The 24,973-nt window shown below is 44.8% G+C and overlaps 1 protein-coding gene across 2 annotated transcripts; it reads left to right on the top strand.

Moving 5' to 3' along the window:
* Positions 1-1,274: 1,274 nt before the first annotated feature.
* On the top strand, positions 1,275-15,061 carry rap1aa (RAP1A, member of RAS oncogene family a). 2 transcript variants are annotated; one of them, XM_076275596.1, is made up of 8 exons: positions 1,275-1,443; positions 9,185-9,297; positions 9,494-9,562; positions 9,738-9,794; positions 10,848-10,988; positions 11,133-11,276; positions 11,578-11,696; positions 14,127-15,061. In XM_076275596.1, the coding sequence occupies exons 2-7, from the start codon at positions 9,241-9,243 to the stop codon at positions 11,665-11,667; spliced, it is 558 nt and encodes a 185-aa protein (XP_076131711.1). In that variant the 5' UTR covers positions 1,275-1,443; positions 9,185-9,240; the 3' UTR covers positions 11,668-11,696; positions 14,127-15,061. The 2 variants fall into 2 exon arrangements, with proteins under 2 accessions (XP_076131711.1, XP_076131710.1); XM_076275595.1 differs by having other exon boundaries at positions 1,276-1,443; positions 9,209-9,297.
* Positions 15,062-24,973: the final 9,912 nt, after the last annotated feature.

Genomic DNA, 24,973 nt, shown 5'->3' with positions numbered 1-24,973 from the left:
CGTGATTGGGACGGGACAGGAAATAATAAACGGGAGCTGGCGGGAAGCCAGAGATTATTAACTTAAAAAATGACGCTGCAATGCAGTGAGTGCGCCCAAAGACGTGAGGCATTTCGTTTTAGAAAAGAGAACCAATTACAACCCACAATACGTTTGTTGTTGATTGGTAGCCTATCAGAGCAAGACAAGCAGCTGCCCTGTTCACAATCAATCAGCTTCAGCGATAGGCCCTAAGGCAAAATGGATGCAAAGAAACAGTTACAGGCGAAAGTATCAGCAAAGGACAACTCTATTCAATTGCACGAGCTGTCCGGGAAAGCGATTCTCGTTGAGTTTAATGTGTCATGCAATGTTGGGGCATGACACCTTGACGATCGCATTCCTCAATATATTTATCGCATAACCCTGGCGGAACACAAAAAATTGTTTTGTTTACTCATAGCAACGTTGCTATGCTTCGCTGGTTTAACGTGATGAGAACGGTGCAAACTTAACTGATGGGATGAGATCTAACTATGAAATGATTTAAGCATAGCCTACAGCAAAGTACTGTAAAATATGTAATTTTAATATAGCCCAAAATGATCGGCTATTAAAGAAAAGTTAGACAAGGCTTTCTGCCCTACCAAAATGTATGGTCACCGCACGCTACTGTAGCCTAACAGTCGGATAACTTTAGACATCAACATAGGGAGCGGGACGGGATTCGGGAGTCTTTCTCTCGGGATTTTGCGGGACAGAATTTTTTTGGGGGGTCTGTCACGTGATCGGGATATGACGGGAGTATTTGTGCGGGCTCGGGATGGGACGGGAGTGAAAATTGCTTCCCGTGTCACCCTCTAGTCTCAAATGAAAGGTAACACATTGAAGTTGCATGCTTATTTGGATTATACTTCAGGGCTTCTGATATGGAATGACTACATTAAATATGGAATTATTACAAAAAATTATAAATCTTTACAATTTCTATTTCAATTAAATTGGTGGACTACACATCTGCATAACTAATATTGGATCAAATGACATGAATATTCCATTTGGATATGGATTCTTGTGAATATTTCAAGACCCAATATCTAGCATATTGCTAAAGAGCAGGCTACTTGCTTATATTCTTTTTTTAGGAATATCATGTTACAAAGGGGAACTGGATATGTCCATTGTCCATATTGATACTGGAAATGTGTTTATTTATTTCCTGTCTACCCTATGAACTCCAACGTGAGGGCGCCTGATGCCGATGTGCCTGGCCGAGCTGAACACCGGCTTTGTCCTTGTGCTGCTCCGGCGGCAGGCTGCGCTGGATGAGCGCTGCATCTTAGCACATTTCCAACGTTGCCCATTTAAGGACGCCGAGTGGAAGACTGGGGAATGACGTGTGACGTGTGCAACGCCGAGCCAGGAGCGGATCTGTTGGTGGAACGGCGGGGAGAGCAAGATACGGTGAGTAACAGTTAACTTTACCCTTTGATTCTCGGTTTCAAAAATACATCTACTGTGCCAAATTTTAAGTTCTACAGACTCCGAACACGAAGTACTCAAGTATCTCTTAGCTTTGGGATAGCGAATTTGTTCACGTCATGAAATACTGGTTCAGACTGACACAGATTCTGAACTGAGTGGAGCTACTTCTGAAGTCCAGGCCGGGCGGAAGGGAGGTTGCCTGTTAGCGTGCTAAGCTAATATGCTAGGCTAGAGTTGAGCCCGAATCATCAACTAGCTAGAGCAGTGAACATGGCGGCGAGATATCGAATGCCTTTGTATTTTTATGTTAGTTTTCTCAATCTTAGCAGGACACAAACAACAAACATGATTGAAAACAGTTGTTTGCATATCTCTGATATATTTAACTTGGCTGTGTCTGTCTGTAGACTCTTTGTAGCAGTCAGCTAACCACTGTTAGCAAGTGAGCTACTGTCCAGCCGGGGTTGGGCTGAAGTCCCGACTCTGGCGCTAATTAGCCAACTTAGCAACTTGTGGAGAGTTGTTGAGACTGTCCACTCCTGAATACTGGTTTTTGATCACATTTTGGTTGTACATTAAATGTTTTTTGATAACTATGCTTTAACAGGATTGCACGCCATTGATTGGCTGAAACGGTATAATTCGTAATGTAAAATCCATTGATTGGCCTCTTCCACTTCGTTAGCTAACGTACAGGCTAGTTTGAACTGATGTCTCCAGTAAAAGCAGTAAAGGTTTTATTCACCTCTAAATGTGTGTATCATTTGAATGGTTTATGTTCTTGGTGATGTGTCGTCTTTACTTAAAATGTTACGGTGAATGAGCTGTAGTTTGACATTAGATTTATTAATTGTTGCTCACAAGATAAACGTCAGTTACACTTGTCTGCTGGTACCAGAGTAACTTGGCTAATTAGCGAAGTACACCAACAAATCAGGTAGGTCTTTGCTAACCCTCTGAAGTCAGGTAGTGATTTGGCGAATTTGCAAGTTGAGTTGATCTGATTATTAAACAAAACGAGGTAATTTCTTCAAGGGCGTTTTTATTTTCTAGATCACAAAACAATTGCAGAAGGTTCCATATTAAGTTAACTAGCTAACTTGGCTAACGTTAGCCAACTTAATGCAGTGGAATTAATTCTTGCCGTCCCCTTGTCGTTTCTTTTTACCTTTAATTGATTGCATGCACCAAGACTGGTATATCGGACGCGATATTTTGCATTAACTCGTGTACTATTTTATATGATGTAGTGTCCAGTTGATGTTACTTCAGTCAGCTTGGTTTGTGTACAGTATGTGTGTGCTGGCTTCAGCTAACACAAGTTAACACATTGGTGCTGGCAGGTTCTACAGCACCCGCCCCATGAAGAGCTTCTGTCGGAGTGATATCGGAGTGTTTGGGGTGACTGGCGAGGGGAGCGTAACAGACACCTGGTGCAGGATGTGTGTGGCGAATGGGCAGGTGCTGCTAGTGTTTTTACTGGGTGATCTAGGCACACCGAGAGTCCCGTGACGCCGCTTATGTTTTCAAGGTGTGGCTGTGTACTCGTTACGTGGCTCAGCGTGGCCTATTTGGCACACCTGACGGCCGCTGTCGGTGCTGTGTGTGCCTGGAGTGACCGCGCGAGGCCCCGGAAAAGCGCAGCGGCATTCCTGCCGTCACTGTTTACTCAGACGCGTGAGCTTGCAGTTCAGCTTCGGCTGCTGGGTCACTTCACCTTCATGGCCCTGTCCGTTTACTGCCACTACGCTTTGGTGTGAAGTGGCAGGTGTTGGAGACAGGTTACAAAGTGTTAGCTTAGCGGGCCTGGAAACGCATCAATAAAGATTATCTTTATTGTAGCTGTTTGATGAAGAACGTGGATTTTATGAGTACAGAAAGGGCTTTATAATGTACTTTGTCCTGTAATATCATTCACGGTCACGGGTGGGTTTGAAAGGCATTGGTAGCTTCCTCGCCTAACCAGAGATGTCCCTAGAAGTGAGAAACAAGAGTAGTGTGGTGTAGGCTGGTGGCCCTGAGAGAAGACTGAATAGCAGTGAGTCATGCCAAGAACAGGCCTTGCTTTCCCCCAAAAGGACGGCATTTTAACTGCCATTTGAGGGTCACCAGTTGTTAAACTCTGTGCCTGCTGTGTTTGCCATGCAGAAAGAGGAGAGTGTGCCATGTATGTGTGTTTGTGATTTGGAGACCTGTATTTGTTGAAACATTCAAATGTTTCATGTGTCTGAGGTTTGAGAGTTTTGGTCACCAACTTGCTACCAACAAATCTGAGGTTCAGGTACGTCTGGTCAAAGATTTTTTTTCCAGTATTTTTGTGACTGTAATGTTTGGTGGGCAGAATACGCTCTTTCTTGGCGTTTGTGTGTCTGAGCCCACAGTGTAAAGTCCAGTGGCCAGGCATGTTTGTGTTGTCATGGGTCTCTTGGCAACCCAGTCCACAGTTCCATCCTCAGAATGCCCATCCTCAGCTGGTTCCAGTTCCACACGTCACCAGGGAAACAGTGCTGAAGGACTGGGGCTCTACTGTCTCTTGTGCAGCTCAACACACAAGGGCCTGTGTTTGACAGGCAAATTAACTGTGTGTGTGTGTGTGTGCACGTGTCCTGTCTGTTACAGGTCAATGTATTTCCACAATCCGTGTGTGTGTGTGTGTGTGTGTGTGTGTGTGTGTGTGTGTGAGACCTTGTCACCTCTGGACAGCTGGTCAGAGACGCAGTGGTCAGCAGGTTTCTGTGGACGGGGCAAATGCAGGGGCAGGAGATAGGCTGGTGGCCGGCTCATGAGGACTTGCTGTGGTGTGCTCTGATCATGAGTGCCTGGACACACACGCACACACACGCATGCACTAGCCTCTTTACCATCTCGTTGCAGACCACACTCGCACACATGCTAGATTACATGCCACTTTCAGCCTGTCAGCTATAGGTTGGTAAGTGTGTGTGTGTGTGTGTGGTGACAGTGTAATAATACTGAGTGGTAATGTTCAAACTGGTAGTGGTGTGTTAAGCCTTCTGGGTGTCTATCGGTTGGGCTGAGGTGTGTGTGTGTGTGTGTGTGTGTGTGTTTTAGGTGTTGGGCAGAGCTTTAAGTGTGAGTGGTTTGTATGGGTAGCGCCCTCTGTAAAGAAAGCTCATTATGTGGCTGCAGACTGCTTTCACTTCTACTCCTCCATCTGGCCTGTGTGTGTGTCGCCTAGTGCTGCCGCGATTAGTCGACTTAGTCGACCTAATCGACCATGAAAATTAGTCGACGGCAATTTTTTTAGTCGAAGAGTCGTTTTACTATTGACCGCCTATTTATTTTTGGTCTCACACGGCTGTAATGTTATATTAACTCTATGTTATTAACTCTTGAAAAGTACAATGACTGTCTTTGGATGTTAAACAGGCTACTAAGACTTTGGCATGTTTTAAACCCCACTATGCACGCAAGTGTTAACGCCAGCAGCAAAGCTGCGTGCCTGCCTGCTTTCAGCGCAATTAATTATTAGGCAGAGCTAAGTGGGGGGAGCTAAGCTAGTAGGTTACGCTAGTCCAGACTCTGACTAATATAGTAGCCTATTGTGGAAATTGAAATAAATGAAGTGAAGTGTCTCACGTTGACAACGCAACGGCGTGTCATTACTGTAATTCATTCATACAAAAAAACGTTAAACCGAACATGCCGCCGCCCGTGATATCAACAATCAAGGTGCGCGTCATTTCCCATGGTCAATAAGTCACGACGCATATTTTTTTAGCGTTCAAGCCAACTGATAAAGTGAAGTAACCTATGTGGTAAGACGCGCAAAGTGCGTGTAGCCTACTTGTTTTGAACATGCTGATGTTAGGCTCATTTGCAAAGTCCTCAACTCCTGTCGCCTTTCAAAGTCCAGCGTTTCTCAAACTATGGGCCGCGCGGACCAGCACCGGCCGTAACGTGGACATTGCTGGTCCGGAGCCGCGGAGTGAAATTATTCCCGGGGCTTCGTCTGATAATTTGCTGCGCAATTGATCAAGGAACCGCGGACCGACAGAAAAAGAAAACAAACTTTTCTGCAATCAGTATGAATCAAGTCATCAAACATAGAGGCATACAATTAAATGGTGGTATGAGCGTTCATTCAATGCGCGAGAGAAACTGAAACCACTTGATAACGTTGGTAGCAAATCTCCAATTCAACCTATTGGAAAGCTATTTAATTATGAAACTACATTTAATAGAACAATGTGGATTTATGCAACTTCCATAAAAACAGAGCACAGACTATAATACACTATCTAGAGTATTGTATAGTCAAATTTGAATAACGTGGCCAAAAGCTTGTGGCATAATTAAATATGTAAATATTCTTTCCATTTGCCTACCAGTATATGATGCTTGCATGAGGGAAACATCCCAAAACGATGACACCCATATAATTGCTGTTGTTTTGAGAAGTATTTATCATGCAACCATGCAAAAGCAATGGAACTATTCTAATTATATTTTACATTAGTAAAGCAGTCCTCTGATGTGCATGTTTTCAAACTTTTTGTGAACAATGTTAGCACTTTAAACACTGGCTGCTTTGAAGTGCATGTATAACAATATAGCATAACAATAATAATTGTGATGTGATATAATGATAATTTGATGGGGGGTGGGTTCATGTAGGTGGGCCCTATGACCCCAAAGTATGCCATGACCGGGCCTCAGGTCAAAGAAGTTGTCTATGTCGATGGCAACACTGGCATACAAATAAAGTCTATCAAAGGTCTGACATTACTGTAGATCTGAAGGTAGCATTTTAAATGGGTGTTTTTTACATACATACATAATGTTTTTGAACAGTTTACTTACAGTAATACAGCTTCTAACAAAAGTAGGGTGATATATATTTTACGTTTTCCCTTTAGTTGAGTTCAAAATAAAACGTACACAACAAAATAACAAACACTTGATTTTAAAAAAAAATAGTCGTTTAGATTAGTCGACTAATCGAAAAATTAGTCGAAAGATTAGTCGTTAGAAAATTTGTCGTTAGTGGCAGCACTAGTGTCACCACATTTCACCTTCATCACTAGGTCACTATTGGCACAGGTGACCAATGTCCAAGCTCAGTGTTTAAAAATATAATTTGTTCCATATGCAACTGATGTAATACATTTTGGACACTTGTGGGGCTGTTTGTTTGTTTGTTTGTTTGTAGTTTGCTGTTGTACTCTGTGTACTCTGTAGGTATAGGCCTACACATCATTGCCCAAGATGCTTGTCCATCTGATACTGATGAGGTCTAACAGTGACCTAGAGGGAAAGTGTTTTGTTTATAGTCGTTTATTTAGGTGTGTGTGTCTGTGTGTGTGTAGGGCCTCCTAAGAAACTAATATTTCTGTGATTGCTTCATCTTACCTGCATATCTGCTCTCTATTAGGTGTGTGTGTGCGCGTGCGCGTTAAGACTGTTTTTAAATGAGCAAGATGGCGTTTTGATTAGGACTCATAGTAGCATAGGTCATGTTGGAAGATGGCTCCTTAGTCAAACCATTAGCCTATGCTGTGTGTATCGGTGCTTGTCTGTGTATGTGTGTCTGTATGTCTGTCTGTGTGTCTGGTGGCTGATGAAATTCATAATCTCATGATGTGTCAGTCATGCTCTCCCTGTCTCGTTTCCTCTTTCCTGTGCTCTTTAGAAAAGACACACACACACACACACACACACACACACATTTATTTTTACCCAGCCGTTTCATGTGGGATGAGTGCCATTTTTCTGATTCTCAGAAACCAAAGGCTGAATAATAATGCCTGGGTTCTCCCCCATGCTGTCGCCTCTCCGGCTCAGTTTTAATCAGTGATCTGGACTCTGACGCTCCGTGCTTGTTGTGAATGAATGGATGGGCTGTAGGACATTGTCACTGAGTTCATTTAAATGATTTCACTCACAAGTCTCCGTTCCCTATATGACCCCTACGCTAGCTAGGCTAGCGGCGGTCATAATGATTTCACTCGCAAGTCACTGTTCCCTATATGCCCGCTAGGCTAGTGGCGGTCATAATGATTTCACTCGCAAGTCACTGTTATCTCTCATCCCAGATGACAGATGACCAACCTTAACATGACCCAAGAGTTTGGTGGTTCGGTTAGTGGAAAATGAACCTCATACGTACGCGCACAGCTTGCACTTGCACACATCGCTCACACACACACACACACACACACAGCGTACAGGCCTGGAGTGTCCTGCCGTGTGAGAGTTGCTGTGTCAAGCTCAGGAAGTTGTTCAGTCATGTTGTGCCGCAACACTGGAATATCGGCAGGCACCACAGACAGGAAGTATGTTACTCTGATAAGGATAAAACACACACACACACGCATGATGCTTTGGCAACCATGATATTGGCTATATGTACAATTTTTGGACAGGCCAAACACTGGTCCCAGCAGCCTCCTCTCACCCCATGCCTGACCTGGCCCAGCTGCTTAGTGACGGACACACACACACACACACACACACAGACACAGGCTCCTTAGGCTGTGAAGGTGCTGTACTGCTTATCTGTGGAGGAGTTCGGGAGGTGGGGACTCTCGCTGGTGTCGACTTGTGAACACGCACACACGCACACTGTCAATGATCCACCGGTAAACAAGCAGCACTGGCAACAGAGTAGAGACGCTGGAATTCTGTCACCCTCATGAGGCTGCCAGGCCAAGATGGCACCGCGCTGAGGTCCTCTTTCTGACCACACACACACGCACACACAGGCCCGTTAAAGAGCCCCACTCTGGTCTTTGTTTGGTCTGTCTGAAAAGTGATGTGGCTCTTCACTGCCATAGGATTTCTTTCTTACACACACACCCCCACACACAAACTCTCTCTCTCTCTGAGATGTTGCTGTCATGTGTTTAGTGGTTCACCATGTGAAGATTTCTGAAGAAAAGCTGCTTTTGTATCCATACCACAGATGGATTTGATGATCAACCCCGACCAGTTGAACTGGCTTGTTTGTGTGTGTGTTTTGGTAGTCAGTTCATTTGCTACTTATCATAAAGTCTCCTCGTCTTTGTTGCGCTGGAAGGAAGCAGTGAGAGAGAGAGAGTGCTAGCGTGTGTAAGTGAAAGAGAGGGGTAGACTGGACTTGATCAGGGGTTTGTTTATGTGTGTGTTCATTCCTGCATGTTCAAAGCCCACCTCCTTATATGGCTGAGATGGCTTTCTCTCTGAGGTGTGTGTGTGTGTGTGTGTGAGAGCGCGCATGCAGGAGGGTGCACTCATGGCTGAATATGCTATTTCTGAGATGGCAGGGTTTCATTGTGCAATCAAACACATAAAATACACACACACACGCACGCACGCCTGTTCGTTTCACAGAAGCATGCTCTGTGCACACACACATTCACACTTGGAGTTTCAGTATGAGTTGATATTATAAGGGCATGAGTACATGGGGGGGGGGGGTTGTGTGCGTGTGTCTGTCTAGCGTCTTCGTATGAGTAGGTGGCATCTTGACCTTCAGATTCATATTTTCATATTTTCTAAAAGATCAACAGATGCGTCATTTACCTTCATCTGTACAGAAATTAAAGGGGTCTGCTCCCCCCCCCTGTGTTCTAGTTAAACTCTGCATAAAGGTGGACACCCTGCAGGTTGCATTACTGACGTACGTGTGTGTCTGTGTCTGTCTGTGTCTGTTGATAGTTGCTGGGCAGGTTGCATTACTGACCTGTGTGTGTGTGTGTGTGTGTGTGTGTGTTGATAGTTGCTGTGTGTGTCTCTCCTGCAGGTTGCATTGCTGTCCACTGAAGTCACCCCACCATGCGTGAATACAAGCTAGTGGTGCTCGGCTCAGGAGGAGTGGGCAAGTCTGCACTGGTCAGTGTGTTTTTGCGTGTGCAGTGTGTGTGTGTGTGGGGAACATGGCGTGTGGTTGGGTGGGGGGTGGTGTATGTGTTGTATGCACATGTATTGGTATGTGTTTAATATTGGTGTGTGTGTGTGTGTGTTGTATGCTTATGTATTGGTATGTGTTTAATATTAATGTGTGTGTCCTGTTGTGTTCTGTGTGCAGACAGTCCAGTTTGTTCAGGGTATTTTCGTGGAGAAGTATGACCCCACAATAGAAGACTCCTACCGGAAGGTGAGCTCACTGCGCACACACACACACACACACACACACACACGGCTTCAGCATACACTGCTTCTGTCGTCACACTTGGCCACTCGTGGGGGGATACTTGGGCAGCTAAATCCACATGATACTCTGATGACTTTCTGATTTCTCATTCATGCATTTCTTCTCTTTGTCTCTGCAGCAAGTTGAAGTAGATGGCCAGCAATGTATGCTTGAGATTCTAGACACAGCAGGAACAGTAAGTACTCAATGTTGGGACTGATGGACACTGAAATCTGGGGGGTATTTGATGGTTCACTATTAAGTTTCATGTAGTTGGAAGAGTGTCAGGATTTCCACCCGCTGTTTATTGTGAGACAAGGCAGCCGCTTTCATTCATTTATTGAACGCGCGCTGTGCATTAATGCCAAGTAGCCTAAATTGAGTTATTTTTTAATTATGCATGATTTACTTTTTTTTTTACTTCGGCAACAACTGTGTTTGAATGTATTACTGCTTCAGCCTCTGGCAAACTCAGAAGGGGGCGGCAAGCGGCTGGTAGCTTGAGAGCAATATTGGCAACAGTATTAAACCAACCAACAATATAAAAAATATTAAGAAGAGCTCTTTTATTTCATTAAGTTAAATCAAAACAATGTCTTCTAGTGCTCGTGGACTGATAGCCCTACTCGTAGGCAGTTGTTACCCTGGCTTGTATTTGGGGGCCGGCCTTTATTTGTCCGAATTGACCACACCCCGGCTATAAATAGAATCCTGGCCATAATTTGAGGATTTACTATGTACATATTATAGGCAGGTTGGTCCTATATGGGTGAAATCAGAACGGCAGGGGAGAAAAGGCCACAGCCTCACAGGAAATGGACCAGATAAAGGCAGTTTCAAACCCTGTGGGTTTCAGTCACGCACACACACACACACACACACCCTGAAAGATGAGAACTGTGTTCTACTCAAACCCAAGGGCTCTGTGCGTCGCATAAGACACCCGCTCTTGTTTTCACAGCACACACACACACACACACTCACTCACTCAATTTCGTAATCTACCCTGCCACAAGACCCAGTACATAGACACGCAAACTCATGAACTTGGACCCTGTGACTTAGGATGACAAGGCTCCATAATTATAGACACACACACATACCTACTTGCCCTGGAAACCATAAATCTTTGCTCACCTCTGCCTGATTCATTAAAATCGTACCTGTGAAGTGTGTGTGTGTGTGTGTGTGTGTGTGTGTGTGTGTAACAGCCGTGCAGCACTTCTAACACTGTGTGTGTGCGCTTTAGGAGCAGTTTACAGCCATGCGGGACCTCTACATGAAGAACGGTCAGGGCTTCGCTCTGGTCTACTCCATCACGGCACAGTCCACCTTCAATGACCTCCAGGACCTCCGTGAGCAGATCCTACGAGTCAAGGACACAGAGGACGTGAGTGTGTCCCTCTGCCCCACACACACATACACACACTCTCACTCTGGCTCCTGTTTAAACGTCTGCCTCTGTTTTTCTCTCACACATACGCACGCGCACGCGCACACACACACACACACACACACACACACACACACACAGGTGCCGATGATCCTGGTGGGGAACAAGTGTGACCTGGAGGATGAGCGTGTGGTGGGGAAGGAGCAAGGGCAGAGCCTGGCACGCCAGTGGAACAACTGTGCCTTTCTAGAGACCTCCGCCAAGTCCAAGATCAACGTCAACGAGGTGCTTTTCTCACCACACACACACACACACACACACACACACACACACACACACACGTGTGTATATATATATATATATATATATATATATATATATAAATATAAATATAAATAACCACACATTACTGTGGCCATACACACACACAAACATGTCTGTGGCTTTACACACACACACACGCACACACACACAAACTCAAACTCAAATGCAGCCAGTTATCGATAGTGAAGACCCATGTGACCCATAAGGTGCTAAGTGGTGTGTGTGTGTGTGTGTGTGTGTGTGTGTGTGTGTCCTCACACAGATCTTCTATGACCTGGTGAGACAGATCAACAGAAAAACGCCGGTGGAAAAGAAGAAGGCCAAAAAGAAGTCCAACTGCACACTGCTCTAAACCTCCCCATAGCAGCAGCTCTGAGCCAGGTGTGTTTGTGTGTGTGTGTCTCCAACTGCAACTGCTCTAAACCTCCCCATAGCAGCAGCTCTGAGCCAGGTGTGTTTGTGTGTGTGTGTCTCCAACTGCAACTGCTCTAAACCTCCCCATAGCAGCAGCTCTGAGCCGTGTGTGTGTGTGTGTGTGTGTGTGTGTGTGTGTGTGTGTGTGTGTGTGTGTGTGTGTGTGTGTCCAACTGCAACTGCTCTAAACCTCCCCATAGCAGCAGCTCTGAGCCGTGTGTGTGTGTGTGTGTGTGTGTGTGTGTGTGTCCAACTGCAACTGCTCTAAACCTCCCCATAGCAGCAGCTCTGAGCCATGTGTGTGTGTGTGTGTCCAACTGCAACTGCTCTAAACCTCCCCATAGCAGCAGCTCTGAGCCGTGTGTGTGTGTCCAACTGCTCTAAACCTCCCCATAGCCAGGTATGTGTGGCCTGCTGATTTTTGATTGAGGTAATGAAACTGTGTTGTGTGTGTCAGAGAGAGGGTGAAAAGAGTGTGTGTGTGTGGGGGGGGGGAAATTACCGTAAAACTCCAAATAATAGCCCGGGCTTTTATTTTCCCAAATCGCCAAACTGCACCGGCTAGTATTAGAGACAGGCATCTATATGAGACAGGCCTTTAATTCCCTTTACACAAAACTTTTCCTCTGCAAAGATGGAAAATATTATCGAATTAATTATTTCAAACACACTGAATGTCTACCTATATGACTAGGCTATCTGATGACAATTACGGATCATCATTCCTTTAGTGTTGAGATGTTGTTCATTGAGTGAGATACAGTAAGATCCAAATAGCGGGATAGCCAGAACAGATGAAACACGTTTTAATCAAACGTAATTTACAAAGAGATCGTATCACACTGAAAGCTCATATTTTGTCACTAGCAAATAGCCTATATCGGTCCTTTGTCAAATACAGTTGCATTATCAGCCCTGACCAAAACCGTTCAGGAATTATTTATGCAAAAGTAGAACTTGCTTAATGTTTAATTCTCCCTCCTTTTCGGCACGAATGAAACGGCATGAGAGAGCATGAACCATATTGTTTCTCCCGTTTTGTATTTGCCAAATTTGGCAACAGTCTACATTCAAATCATAGCCTACTTCCAGGCGCGCGGGAACATATTTTTGACCAGGGGTGCTGAATAACAAAATAATCATGGATGTCCGACGATTTCTCCCCCAGCATATGATTCGAATTTAGACAGCTAAATACGCCATTTCACCGCCGTGTATGAGTAGGTCTAAGAGTGAGAAGTTTTATAATGCCCTGGGCAGCCACATTCCACTGCAACTATGCGCAGCACTTGCCACTCCGACTCATCAATAAAAACTGTGCGCGCACACACCAGTCCCATAGAAGCGCACTTGACTATGACTTTACATCATTAACCTATTTCAATAGGTTATATAGCCAGAGAATGTCCGTTATCGCCATGGCATTTAGAATAAAGAACGTTCGCGAACCGTTCTGTATTTGTTGCCAGCATAAAAACAAGCTTACCATCGGCCTATCCGCAAATTTTAAACACAAGGGATGAATTGAACGATGACGAAGTCGGACATATAGGCATAGTTCATATTGGAAAAAAAGTTATACAATTTGGAACTCCCCACCGCAGTCTTTTAATGCCATCTAATCATAACGTGCGCAGTCTGCGCCATACTTCTGCGCCCAAATCACACCCAAGATTCGCAACGAGATGAGCAGCAACTTGATGCAACATTCTAAAACCTTGCAACTGTGACCATGTGAATGCTTTGCGACGGCTTGTAACGACATGAAACATCTAATTCACGCTGCTGTAACCTCCTTTCTGTAACAGTTTCGTGTCATTGCGAATCTTTAAACAGACGATCTGATGGGTTTTAGAAGATTAAATACAACCCGAAACTAAGAAACAGACCAGGCCTCTACTGGAGACGGGCCTTTAACCCAAACCTGTAGCCACGCCAGGCGTTTAAAAGAGACAGGCGTCTCTTAGGGACTCGGTGATTATTTGAAGTTTTACGGTATTGCAACATAGTTGCAAGCTGTTTTACAATGTTACCAGATCTGTGTCGTGTTTGTAAGAGAGAGAAGTGGCGTGCTGTTTAAGTGGGTTAGGAGTTCATCTCAGCTAACCATCTGTTCAATGGGCCTGCGGTTACAATGACTTATTAAACTTCTTGGCCCTGGTCCACACACACACACACAGCATGCTCATTTTACCATACAGTTTGTCGAGTTGCAGGTGCATGCTGTGATCCTCAGCATGAGCTGTGAAGTGTGGTGATGCCCACAACACAACTTATTGTGTGCGCGTGTGCGTGCGTGTGTGTGTGTGTGTGTGTGTGTGTGTGTGCGTGCGTGTGCGTGTGTGTTTGTGTGTGTGTGTGTGGGCGGCACACTCACTGTGACTCTGTTTTCCACAGAATGCTGTCTGAATGAAGATCTGTTGCTCCAGTGGACAGCATTCCAACCTCACTCACCATTTTTTTGCAAAACTCTTGGAAAACTGTCGGAAAAGGCCAAGCCGGAGCCTCTCCCCCTCGCTGCCTCCGAGCAGGAGGAGTGGGGGAGGGGTGTAGAGGGTGGGGGGATCCGCTCCAAACCCACCACCATCACCCCCACCCTCAGCTCTTTACTCAAACCCCCGGATCATCACTTACCTTCGCATAACGGAACTGTGCAGAACTGCTCGGAACACAGCAAACGGAACCGACCCGCATCCTCCCCAGCGCTTCCAGAGAAAGAGAGACAGAGAGAAAGAGAGAGTGAGAGTGTGTGAAGGAGAGCGAGAGAGCCACTCAGACTTTGGGAATGATGGTTGTGATTTGTAGATCTCTTGGAATCCTCTGGCAACACAGGCTCCGCCGCCTCCAGATTTCCTGTCTTTGCATCCAATCCAATCAACTCTGAAAATCAAGATAACAGCCTTCCGTCATTAATGATTACTCCAACACTCCGATGCCCCCCCTCCACATAGTCTCCCCAGCACTAATACTCCTGTACCCACCCACCCACCCCCCCAACCGAATTTGCCCCATGTGACCTCCTCATTCTTTAACTTTTTATTTTTCTCTTTCATTTCTCTTCTCCTAAGTGACTTTGTTTTGTATTTAAAGTCTCCAGGATATCATATCTCCTGTAATAATATATTCTGATGTGTTGGCGGTCAATGCTACGGAGGTCACCTCAAGGCCAGGGAAATAACATGAAATAAGATTTCTATGTCATGATAAAAAAAAAAAAATCTATTGTACTAAAACAAACTCTAATATTGTTTCTTGTGGTTTCCTGTCAATGGCAATGAATATGATGATAATTTTCCAGCTTTTATGAACGATTAAATTTTAGTATGTTTTCATTCCGTTTCAGTCATTGTGTTACACATGCACCCAAATAAGCACACGCACACTCACACACAAATAAGCACACACAAACACGCACACACAAATAAACCCAATCAAACACACACACACACTAATAAACCCAAGTGCACACACACATGCCTTTCTTTCCAGCCTAGCACCCCATGTGAGCTTGCCATGTCCACCCATGTTCTGAAGCTTGCAGGGTTTTTTTTCCAAGTACGTGGTTTACGTAAGTGATACTTAACTTATACCCCTGAGTCAAGGCTTTGTGTAGCCTCGATATGTCTACCGTGCTTCATAGTATACCCCACTGGTGTGGCTGGATCTGCATGCAAGACTGATGGTGTTTGTTTACTAGTTCTTTCCTCTGTCCTGTGTGGAACCCAACCTTTTTGAACTGGCTGCGTTGGGGAGCGCCAAACAGTGTGAAGCTGTGTGTGTGTGTCAGCATGGACCTGTGTGTGTGTGTGTGTGTGTGTGTGTGTGTGTGTGTAGTTAGTGTCAGCATGGACGTGTGTGTGTTTGTGTAGTTAGTGTCAGCATGGACGTGTGTGTGTAGTTAGTTAGTGTCAGCTTGGATGTGTGTGTGTGTGTAGTAGTTAGTGTCAGCATGGACGTGTGTGTGTGTGTAGTAAGTGTCAGCATGGATGTGTGTGTGTGTGTGTGTGTGTGTGTGTAGTTGGTGTCAGCATGGACGTGTGTGTGTAGTTAGTGTCAGCATGGACGTATGTGTGTGTTTGTGTAGTTAGTGTCAGCATGGACGTGTGTGTGTAGTTAGTGTCAGCATGGACGTGTGTGTGTGTGTGTGTGTGTAGTTAGTGTCAGCATGGACGTGTGTGTGTGTGTGTAGTTAGTGTCAGCATGGACGTGTGTGTGTGTGTGCGTGTACTAGTTAGTGTCAGCTGGGACGTGTGTGTGTGTGTAGTTAGCATCAGCAGGGGCCGTTGGTATGGGGAGTCGGAGTTGGTGTGTGTGTGTGTGGGACATTTTTTTTGTTCTGTGGCGGTCTGTCCTGTGACTGACCGAACCTCCTCCTGGGCACAGAGAGCTTTTCCCTGCGTGTGTGTGAGGGGAAGCAGTGAGTAGCCACGCGGTGTGTTTGGGGATGGGGGCGGAGAAGAAGAGAGGACGAGCTGTGCTCATGCTGTGCTGCTCATTTAGGCCACAAGGTGGCAGCACAGTCTGAGCGACTCAATCTGGAACTCCAGCTCTGTTAACCCAGCGGTCCAGTGTTAAGTCAGTGCAGCTCTATGACTTACATACTCATTTAGAAGATGATCATTTAGATTATTTTAGCCAAAAAATATGGAATAACATTCAAGTTACGATGTAAAGGAGACCTTGGGTAATAATGAATACTCCATCAATCAATGCTAGATAGATAGATATAGATAGATAGATAGATAGATACTATTGATCCCCAAGGGGAAATTCGAGGTCCCAGTAGCTTAAGACTTTACACACAACATACACTTACAACATAAACAGTATGATAACAACAAATCCACATGACTAATATGGACGGTAAAAGATACTAAATCAGGGCAGGGACTGACCCTGTGATTCAGTATGCAGCGGTAAGGTGTTCTTAAAGTGTGTCATGGTCGTAGTGCAAATAGGTGCAACAGTGCAGGGATCAAGTCTAGAGACCAGCAATAAATATGGACAATATAAGAGAAAAATGTTGACATAGTAATATAAGAACTATAGCAGTGCAAGGATAGGTTTGAAGTAATAGGGTAACAGCCATTGGTCAAGTACTAAGTTGCTGTGGCTGCTCTGTCAGGTGCTGGGCTTACCAGAGGATGAGTGGACAGACGAAAGAGGCAGAAGAGGGGAGTGTGTGTTGGGGTGTTAGAAGTGTGAGGAGAGTAGATGCCCCCGAAAGAGTTGGGTCTTCAAGACCCATTTGGACACAAGGTGGCAGCAGAGCCTAAGTGACCGTAGTTCAGCCCTTCACTGTGTTGGAGTAAGTCAGACATACACACAGAGCATTGAGCTGTGGCCCTGTGTGGTGGAAAGACTGCTGGTAGTAAGTAGATGGAATAGATATCCTCCCCTGTTTATATCCCAGAATGCCCTCTGTTAAAACAGCAGTGTTGGACACGGTCTGAGACTAATGAGCTCTGCTACTTGAACACACCACACAACACACCTGAACACACACACAGCTGGTTTCATATACAAGTGGACCTTCTTGACCATATAAAATCCAGCTTAATAACCAGTAAGATCATAAAAATGATGCAACAATTTGCCACTTTTGAAAGTTTGATTTTATGAGCTACTTCTGGTAGCATCTTCAAATTAATTATGAAGGTGTCGTCATGTGAAGACAAACACACGTGTGGGGTCAGGTACCCTGTGAGAATATATTGTGTGTGAGGGAGACTGAGACTCGAGACATCAGATGAGACGGCCCATCAGAGATCATCTTCCACTCCTCTCCTCCGTCTGCTATCCTCTCTCCTCTATCCTCCTCTCTCTCTCTCCTCTATCCTCCTCTCTCTCTCTCCTCTATCCTCCTCTCTCTCTCTCCTCTATCCTCCTCTCTCTCTCTCTCCTCTATCCTCCTCTCTCTCTCTCTCTCTCTCTCTCTCTCTCTCTGTCTGCTCTAAGCCACAGCTGAGGAGTCCTGTGTAGGTCAGTGGAACTGTCATGGTTGTGATATACAGTAATTACTATGCGGTGTACTTTCCTCTATGAGTGAGTGAGTGAGTGAGTGTGTGTGTGTGTGTGTGTGTGTCTTTGATGCCTTGTACAGTAATTACTACCCAGTGATGTTTTGTGTGTGTGTGTGTGTGTACCTTTGATGTCTAACTGCCCCTCACCACAGGGTGACTTGTTCTCTCCTCTGTTGCCCAGACTACCTGCACACACTGTAAACACACACTCACACACATAACACACACACTAGGTCTGCCCTCTCTGTGTCAGGTGGAGAACTCTCTTCTGGGGCCTGTATCCCTACAGCTATATAAACACACACACATCACACACACCACCAGCCAGCCTGTGTCCTCAGAGCTGCATACATGTGCACGTCATGAAGAAGGGCCTCTCTCTCTCTCTCTCTCTCTCTCTCTCTCTCTCTCTCTCTCTCTCTCCTTCTGTCTGTCTCTCACTCTCAGAAATCACAGCATCTCATCCCTGCTCTGTCCACTGTTATGACACACCTTGGTGTCCCTGTGTGATGTGTCCTGTGTGGTGTGTCCCTGTGTGATGTGTCCTGTGTCCCTGTGTGATGTGTCCTGTGTCCCTGTGTGATGTGTCCTGTGTGATGTGTCCTGTGTCCCTGTGTGATGTGTCCTGTGTGATGTGTCCTGTGTGATGTGTCCTGTGTCCCTGTGTGATGTGTCCTGTGTCCCTGTGTGATGTGTCCCTGTGTTCACTGCTGAAGAGGCCTGAGTCCTGTGTGATGTGTCCTGTGTGATGTGTCCTGTGTGATGTGTCCTGTGTTCCATGTGATGTGTCCTGTGTGATGTGTCCCTGTGTTATGTATCCATGTGTGAGGTGTCCTTTGTGATGTGTCCTGTGTGATGTGTCCCTGTGTGATGTGTCCTGTGTGAGGTGTCCTGTGTGATGTGTCCTGTGTGATGTGTCCTGTGTCCTGTGTGGTTTGTCCTGTGTGATGTGTCCTGTGTGATGTGTCCCTGTGTGCTGTGTTCCTGTGTCCCTGTGTGCTGTGTTCCTGTGTCCCTGTGTGCTGGATGTGGGCTTGTGTCCTTATTTATTTTTTTCCTCTCTCTCTCCATCTCCCTCCTTGCCACAGAGTGAGACACCTGCCCTGTCATTCTCTGTTAGTGTTGCTTTTTGTGTTTAGTGGCTGCTGTGGTTGGTGGCCTTGTGTATGTGTGTGTGTATGTGTGTGTGTGTGTGGCTGGTTGGTGAGGGTGAAGTGCGTGTGTTTTAGGGTGGAGGCTGGTAGTTTATTCTGTGTGTGTGCACCTGGGAGTGAGTCAGTGTGTCAGTGGTGTACTGCCTCAAGCAGGAGCATGCCCACCTCCAGCACCTGAGACGCACGCACACACACACACACACATTCCTGGCTCGTGAGCACCTGAGTCACCTGACCTCATTTCCCTCATGATTTATTAGCTGTGTCAGCTGGGCTCCTGCTCTGCTCGCACGAAACACACACACACTAACACCCCCCCCCCCCCCCCCCCCCCCACACACACACACACACAGCTCTCACAGAAAATACAGACTAGTCTGCAGCAATGCTCCTGTATGCAGAATCCAGCCCAGACTCACCTTTACTATAGGTACACACTCACTCCACACATATTCTCACCAGACGCTGATAAATGAATCCACAATTTTGTCACTTCAAGGATAGACTATTGCAATGCTCTATACGCTGGCTGCAATAATACCTGTCTAAAGAGCTTACAGCTTATACAAAATGCAGCTGCTCGCACACTCACCAGGACCAAAAAATATGAACATATTTCCCCCATCCTAGCATCTTTACACTGGCTACATGTTAAAAGTCGCATTGACTTAATATAAAATATCACTTCTAACATACAAAACCATAAATGGCTGGTATATATTAAAGATCTCCTGGTCCCTTTTAACCCACCTAGACCCTTACGATCACAGAATACTGGACCTCCTCTGGAATAATCCCCCTTCCTCAATTTGATTAGCAGACACCCTCCCTATTTTTAACTCTAGACTTAAAACATACCTCTTTAGTGCTTCCCATAGTTAGGTATGGTGCAGTGTGGAGCTTCAACCACCTCAGGTTTTTTTTTTTTAATGGACCACCCTGCTGTGTCGTTGTGTGGCTGGCACCCCAGTCATGCGTGCGATGGTGGTCACTGACCATACCTGCGCTGGTGCTGACTACTAGAGCAGTGTTTCTCAAAGTGTGGTCCGGGGACCACTGGTGGTCCGCAAGCTATCCCAAGTGGTCCGCGAGCAGACTTGGTAAAATATAATATAGATGAGTTGTTTACAATATTGAACCAACTTGTATGTAAATCCAAACAGTTCTGCAACACTATCTATGACAGTTTAAATCATATAAATCCTCTGACACAATAAGCAAAGTGCAAAGACAATAAGCAAGGTGGTTCAGTGAGTAGGCCTATTGTCTAGGCCAGTGTTTCCCAAAGTCTGGGTCGCGACCCACGGGTGGGTCGCAGGAGATTTTATTTGGGTCGCCAGCACAATTTATGTTGTGTTATAGGCCTAACTGATACCATTTGTCATTTGATACCAGGAAAGCTAACAGTTTTCTATTAGGATGTAGATTGTTAACTACCACACTCACGGTTTTGTCATAAAAGCTCATGAAACTGGCGCATGAAACTGGGGGACGAACGCATCGCAGAGGGGATGCCAGCATGGATATCTAGGCTACCTCTCAAAATGAAACCGTTCTGTGGGGCACCTGCCATGTACCTCGCAGTTGCAAACTGCAAGGGACATGAATCCGCCTATTTGCACGAACATTAATAGATAGGCTACCAGCTCCTCAACTTTACCGATTCAAATCTAGTGACCGCGCTGTCAACTAAAGCAGACATCCATAGACCGGACATAAGGCCATTCAATTTGCATACAGTTTCGATTGCAGATGCAATCTTTAAAGTTAATAGCAACCTCCTCACATTCTTATTTCTGATTTAAAATGCACAACAGTGCATTATAGTCTACAATTTAAATGGGCATTTTAAACACTATTCCTCTCGTTTTCTACCTCGCTAACTCCAAAGTAAAGGCGCATTCTTCCGGCTATTGCGCAAACGCCTCTTGTTCTGATAGCCTATAACGACTATACAATATAATATAATACAACAATACAATATAACGACTTGAGTTATTTGCTGTTTACATTGGAATTGACGTCCACAGTGTTATGGACCCATTTGTCTGCAACGCAACGTAGCCTACAACATTTTTTTTTAGAAATACAGGAACAGCTTACTATGCTGACGAATGACGACTGCACAACATGCGAACATTTCCCCTACTCTCGGATGCGCATTAAAAACGTATCTTTTCAGTAGTCATTTCCAACTTTTCACGCTGATGGTGCTCAAAATGCAACACAACCGTGTTCAAAGCAGGGATCCTATAGCAATGTATGGTTGGGGGAGGCATAGAAAAGTTGGAGAACCTGTGGCCTAAAGCAATATTGGTGGTTGCAGGGTAGATTTGAAGTGAAATGGGTCGCGATGGTCTGTCATTTTTAAAAAGTGGGTCGCCAGAAAAAAAGTTTGGGAAACACTGGTCTAGGCTAATATACTGTTGAAGTAGGTCTAATCTTTTTTTTTTTTTAGCTATTTGGTCCGTGCGTTTCTTTTTTAGTGGTTAAGCGGTCCTTTGTCTGAAAAAGTTTGAGAAACACTGTACTAGAGGTCTGCGTGGGACTGATTTTTCAGTCCCGCTCCGCCCGCTCCCGCAATATTCTGTCCCTCTTCCGCCCGCTCCAGCATTAATGTGTCATTTTTAGTCCCGCTCCCGCCCGCATCTGTAACATGATGTCCCGCTCCCGCCCGCATGCAGGAGGGATAGCCTAGCCTATTCAGTTTTTCTTTCTGTCTCACGAAAGGAGCACACACCTGAGAAAGACTAGTCTGGTGCCCTCTTCCTCTGTCATGCTTTTGATTTTTGAGTTTTGACAATGAGCAGCAGGAACAAATTGAACCCACGTAAACGACAATATAGGCTATAGGCTATCCGTCAGTTATGCTTAAACCCCGTTTTTTAATGCTGCCTAACAGAACATCCAGCTGAACTATAGTTATGAACAGTACTTTAATCATTTCCATATTTAATTTTACGCACATATTTGCAGTGCAGTGAATCATCGGTTTGTCCCGCACCCGCGAACGCACCTCTCTCATCCCACCCGCTCCCGCAAAGAGCTTTCAAAAGTTGTCCCGCGCTGCACTCTTTTGCGGAGTGCAGACCTCTACTGACTACCCCTCACCATGCCTTAGTTGCTGCTATAGCGCTGTCATGGACTTTTCATGTGTCACACCGTACAACCCCTCTTCTCTCCCCCTCTTTCTCTCTCAACTCTCCCTCCTACCTCTTCTCTGTCTTGCCCTTCAAATCCCTCTTCTCCCCCTCTCTCTCTCAACTCTCCCTCCAGGGCCGTGGGAAGTGAGTTTTGGTTGGGGGTGCTGTAGTCGGGGGGGGGGGGGGGGGGTGTTAAAAAAAGTTATTGTATTTTATTTAAACGCCTTTCTCTGTTAATGGACAACAGCATACTGGCATTGCATGACACACAGCACAGGCATACATCACTGTCAAGAACATTATGGCTACAGAAAAAATGCGACAAAATGTCGCAAACCACAGATTGATACTAACGCAAACTAAGTAACCGTCTGCTATCTGACGCTACACTAGTAAGGTAACAAAGTTGCTGTAGCCTTGCACCGAAATCGACGGTGAACACGAGAAATATAAAAATGTTGAACACCAACATTAATAAAACGTAATAATTATTGACGCTTCTGACATGGGTGTCAAAACAGGCTAAAGACTATCGCACAGCATATTAGACAGAACCCATTGACTCAAAACATATGCATAACATAGGCCTACACAACATAATATATTCATAGGCTAGCCTACATTAAATTGATCCACATATCACAAATATAGCCTACAACAAATGCTGACATAAACGCACAGTGTAGCCTTTAACCTACACTTTCAAAAAGAAGAGAAAGAACGCTCTGAGGCCACTGAAACAGGCACGCAAAGACACAGATGAATAAGTTAATCTACCTCGCTGAAGAGAGCTCTTGTTTGTGGATGGAGCTTACTTAATATCCATGCCACCTTTCACCGTGGTGCACCGAGACTCCCCGATAACACTATGCATCATTTTAAAGTGAAGATTGAGGCGGCCCGTGTTCAGCTGCTTGGGAAACTCACGGTAATATTCAGCTAGCCTACCTAATATGGCATATTGTCGTACCATAAAGCTAGCGTCATAGGATATCTCCCTCAGGTTTGTTTTGTTAATTTGTTTAGTTTTTGTTTAGATCTCCCAGGTCTAATGTAGGCCTAACATTTTTTAGTGCATAATAGAATAATAGACAGGGGCAGACCCTGACCCTAGGCAGACACACACACACACGGATCCTGAGTTCCAGAGTCTGGGTCATTCCACGAAATCGGTGCCTTTTCAACTTTAAAAATGTGAAAAATATAATTGTTTTAAACTGATTTTTTTCAATGCCCATTTAATTAACACATCTTAACATGACAAGAAATTGTGTTGGGCCATCTCAAGCTATGCATTTTTTTTTTTACCATTCACTTATTACATAGAATATTGTAGGATAGTAACAGGACTGATGGTAACAGGACTGATGATTTCATGCTAAATTGCTCATTTCTAGCTAACAGGTCAAGGTTAGGAAGGCACATGGTATGTAATCTGAAAGGTTATTACTTCTAGATATTAGTAATATCAGTATTGCTAAATAATTGTTTATATATACACTTTAAAAAATGGTAACAGGACTGATGTTGTATGCTTGCCCCTCTCGAAACAACCCTGATAAAACATGAAAAATAGGACATTTAAGAAGAGAGAAAGTTACCCTTTCTTACACTGTGGAATCTGCTTCTTCTAAATGATGTCACTTCCTTGAAATTATGTCACTTCTAGTTTGTACCATTATTTTATAGGGGGTTTTGGTGAAAGTAACAGGACTGAGATAAAATTAAGGGACAATTATAAATTACTTATATTTTCTAAGAAAACATATCTATTTATGTCAAAATCATTGCTTAACAATGAGATTTCACTTAAGACAATATAAAACTGTGAAAATTGTATCATTTTACCAACATTTTACAACTGAGAAGTGCTGTTGAAAAAGAAAAAACATAGCGTGGGACAGGCCAAAATCAACCAAAATCCTTACCCATAGCATATATTTATGTGATTTTAATCATTTTAACTTGTATTTTATTGGGTTTACTTGGTCTTATATTGATGCATATGATCTATAGTAACATTAAGTTTTTTAAATTACACATTTATTTGTTGTTAAAGCAACTTTAGAACTGATTATATGTTGTGGGACGCAAAAGGCACCGATTCGGTGGAATGACCCGTCTGCTGTTTTGTGATATGTGTGTGTGTGTGATCGAGACCAGACACACACACACACATACAAACAGCAGATCATTGCACTGCACTCTGTGTTAGAGGATGTTATGATCCAGTATGTCATCATATTTACTGACTGGTAGTGTTTTAGGTCAGCTTATTCTGCACAGGGGGAATGCATGGTCCTGGCTGAGCCAGCTCGCTTTCTGCTATTTGCCGTGTGTGTGTGTGTGTGTGTGTGTGTGTGTGTGTGTGTGTGTGTGTGTGTGTGTGTGTGTGTGTGTGTGTGTGTGTGTGTGTGTGTGTGCGTGTGTGCACGCGCGCGTGTGCGCATGTGCTGTGTTTGCACAATCAGTCTTAACTTATCGATCCATTGCATCCACATGCATATCCTATTGGAGTGTGTGTGTGCGTGTGCGTGTGCGTGTGCGTGTGTGTGTGTGTGTGTGCACGTAGTGATTTAATAAAGACTCACTCCTCGAGCCCATAGTACGGCCTGTTGTATAAGATCCATGACCATGGACACACACACACACACACACACACACACACACACACACACACATGTCTATCTAGGTGCAGTAAACACAGGAGGTACATTAAGGCAGGCCTCCTGATGCTCATCAGTCTGAGACTGATCTGCTCAGACAGCAGAGGCAGCAGAGAGTAGCGCTATTCACACACATACACATACACACTCACACACATTGGAGAGAGTAGCACCACACACACACATACTTGAGAGAGTAGCACCACACACACACACACACACACACACGCACACACATACACACACATATTGAAGAGA

This window comes from Alosa pseudoharengus, unplaced genomic scaffold (assembly GCF_046254945.1).
Source record: "Alosa pseudoharengus isolate Yale_2024_CS ecotype anadromous, Long Island Sound unplaced genomic scaffold, YU_APseudo_1.1 YU_APseudo_1.1_scf_9, whole genome shotgun sequence".
In the NCBI taxonomy this organism is placed as follows: Eukaryota; Metazoa; Chordata; class Actinopteri; order Clupeiformes; family Clupeidae; genus Alosa; species Alosa pseudoharengus.
Note: the sequence above shows the minus strand (reverse complement) of the source record. Positions and strands in the feature narration are given on the sequence as shown.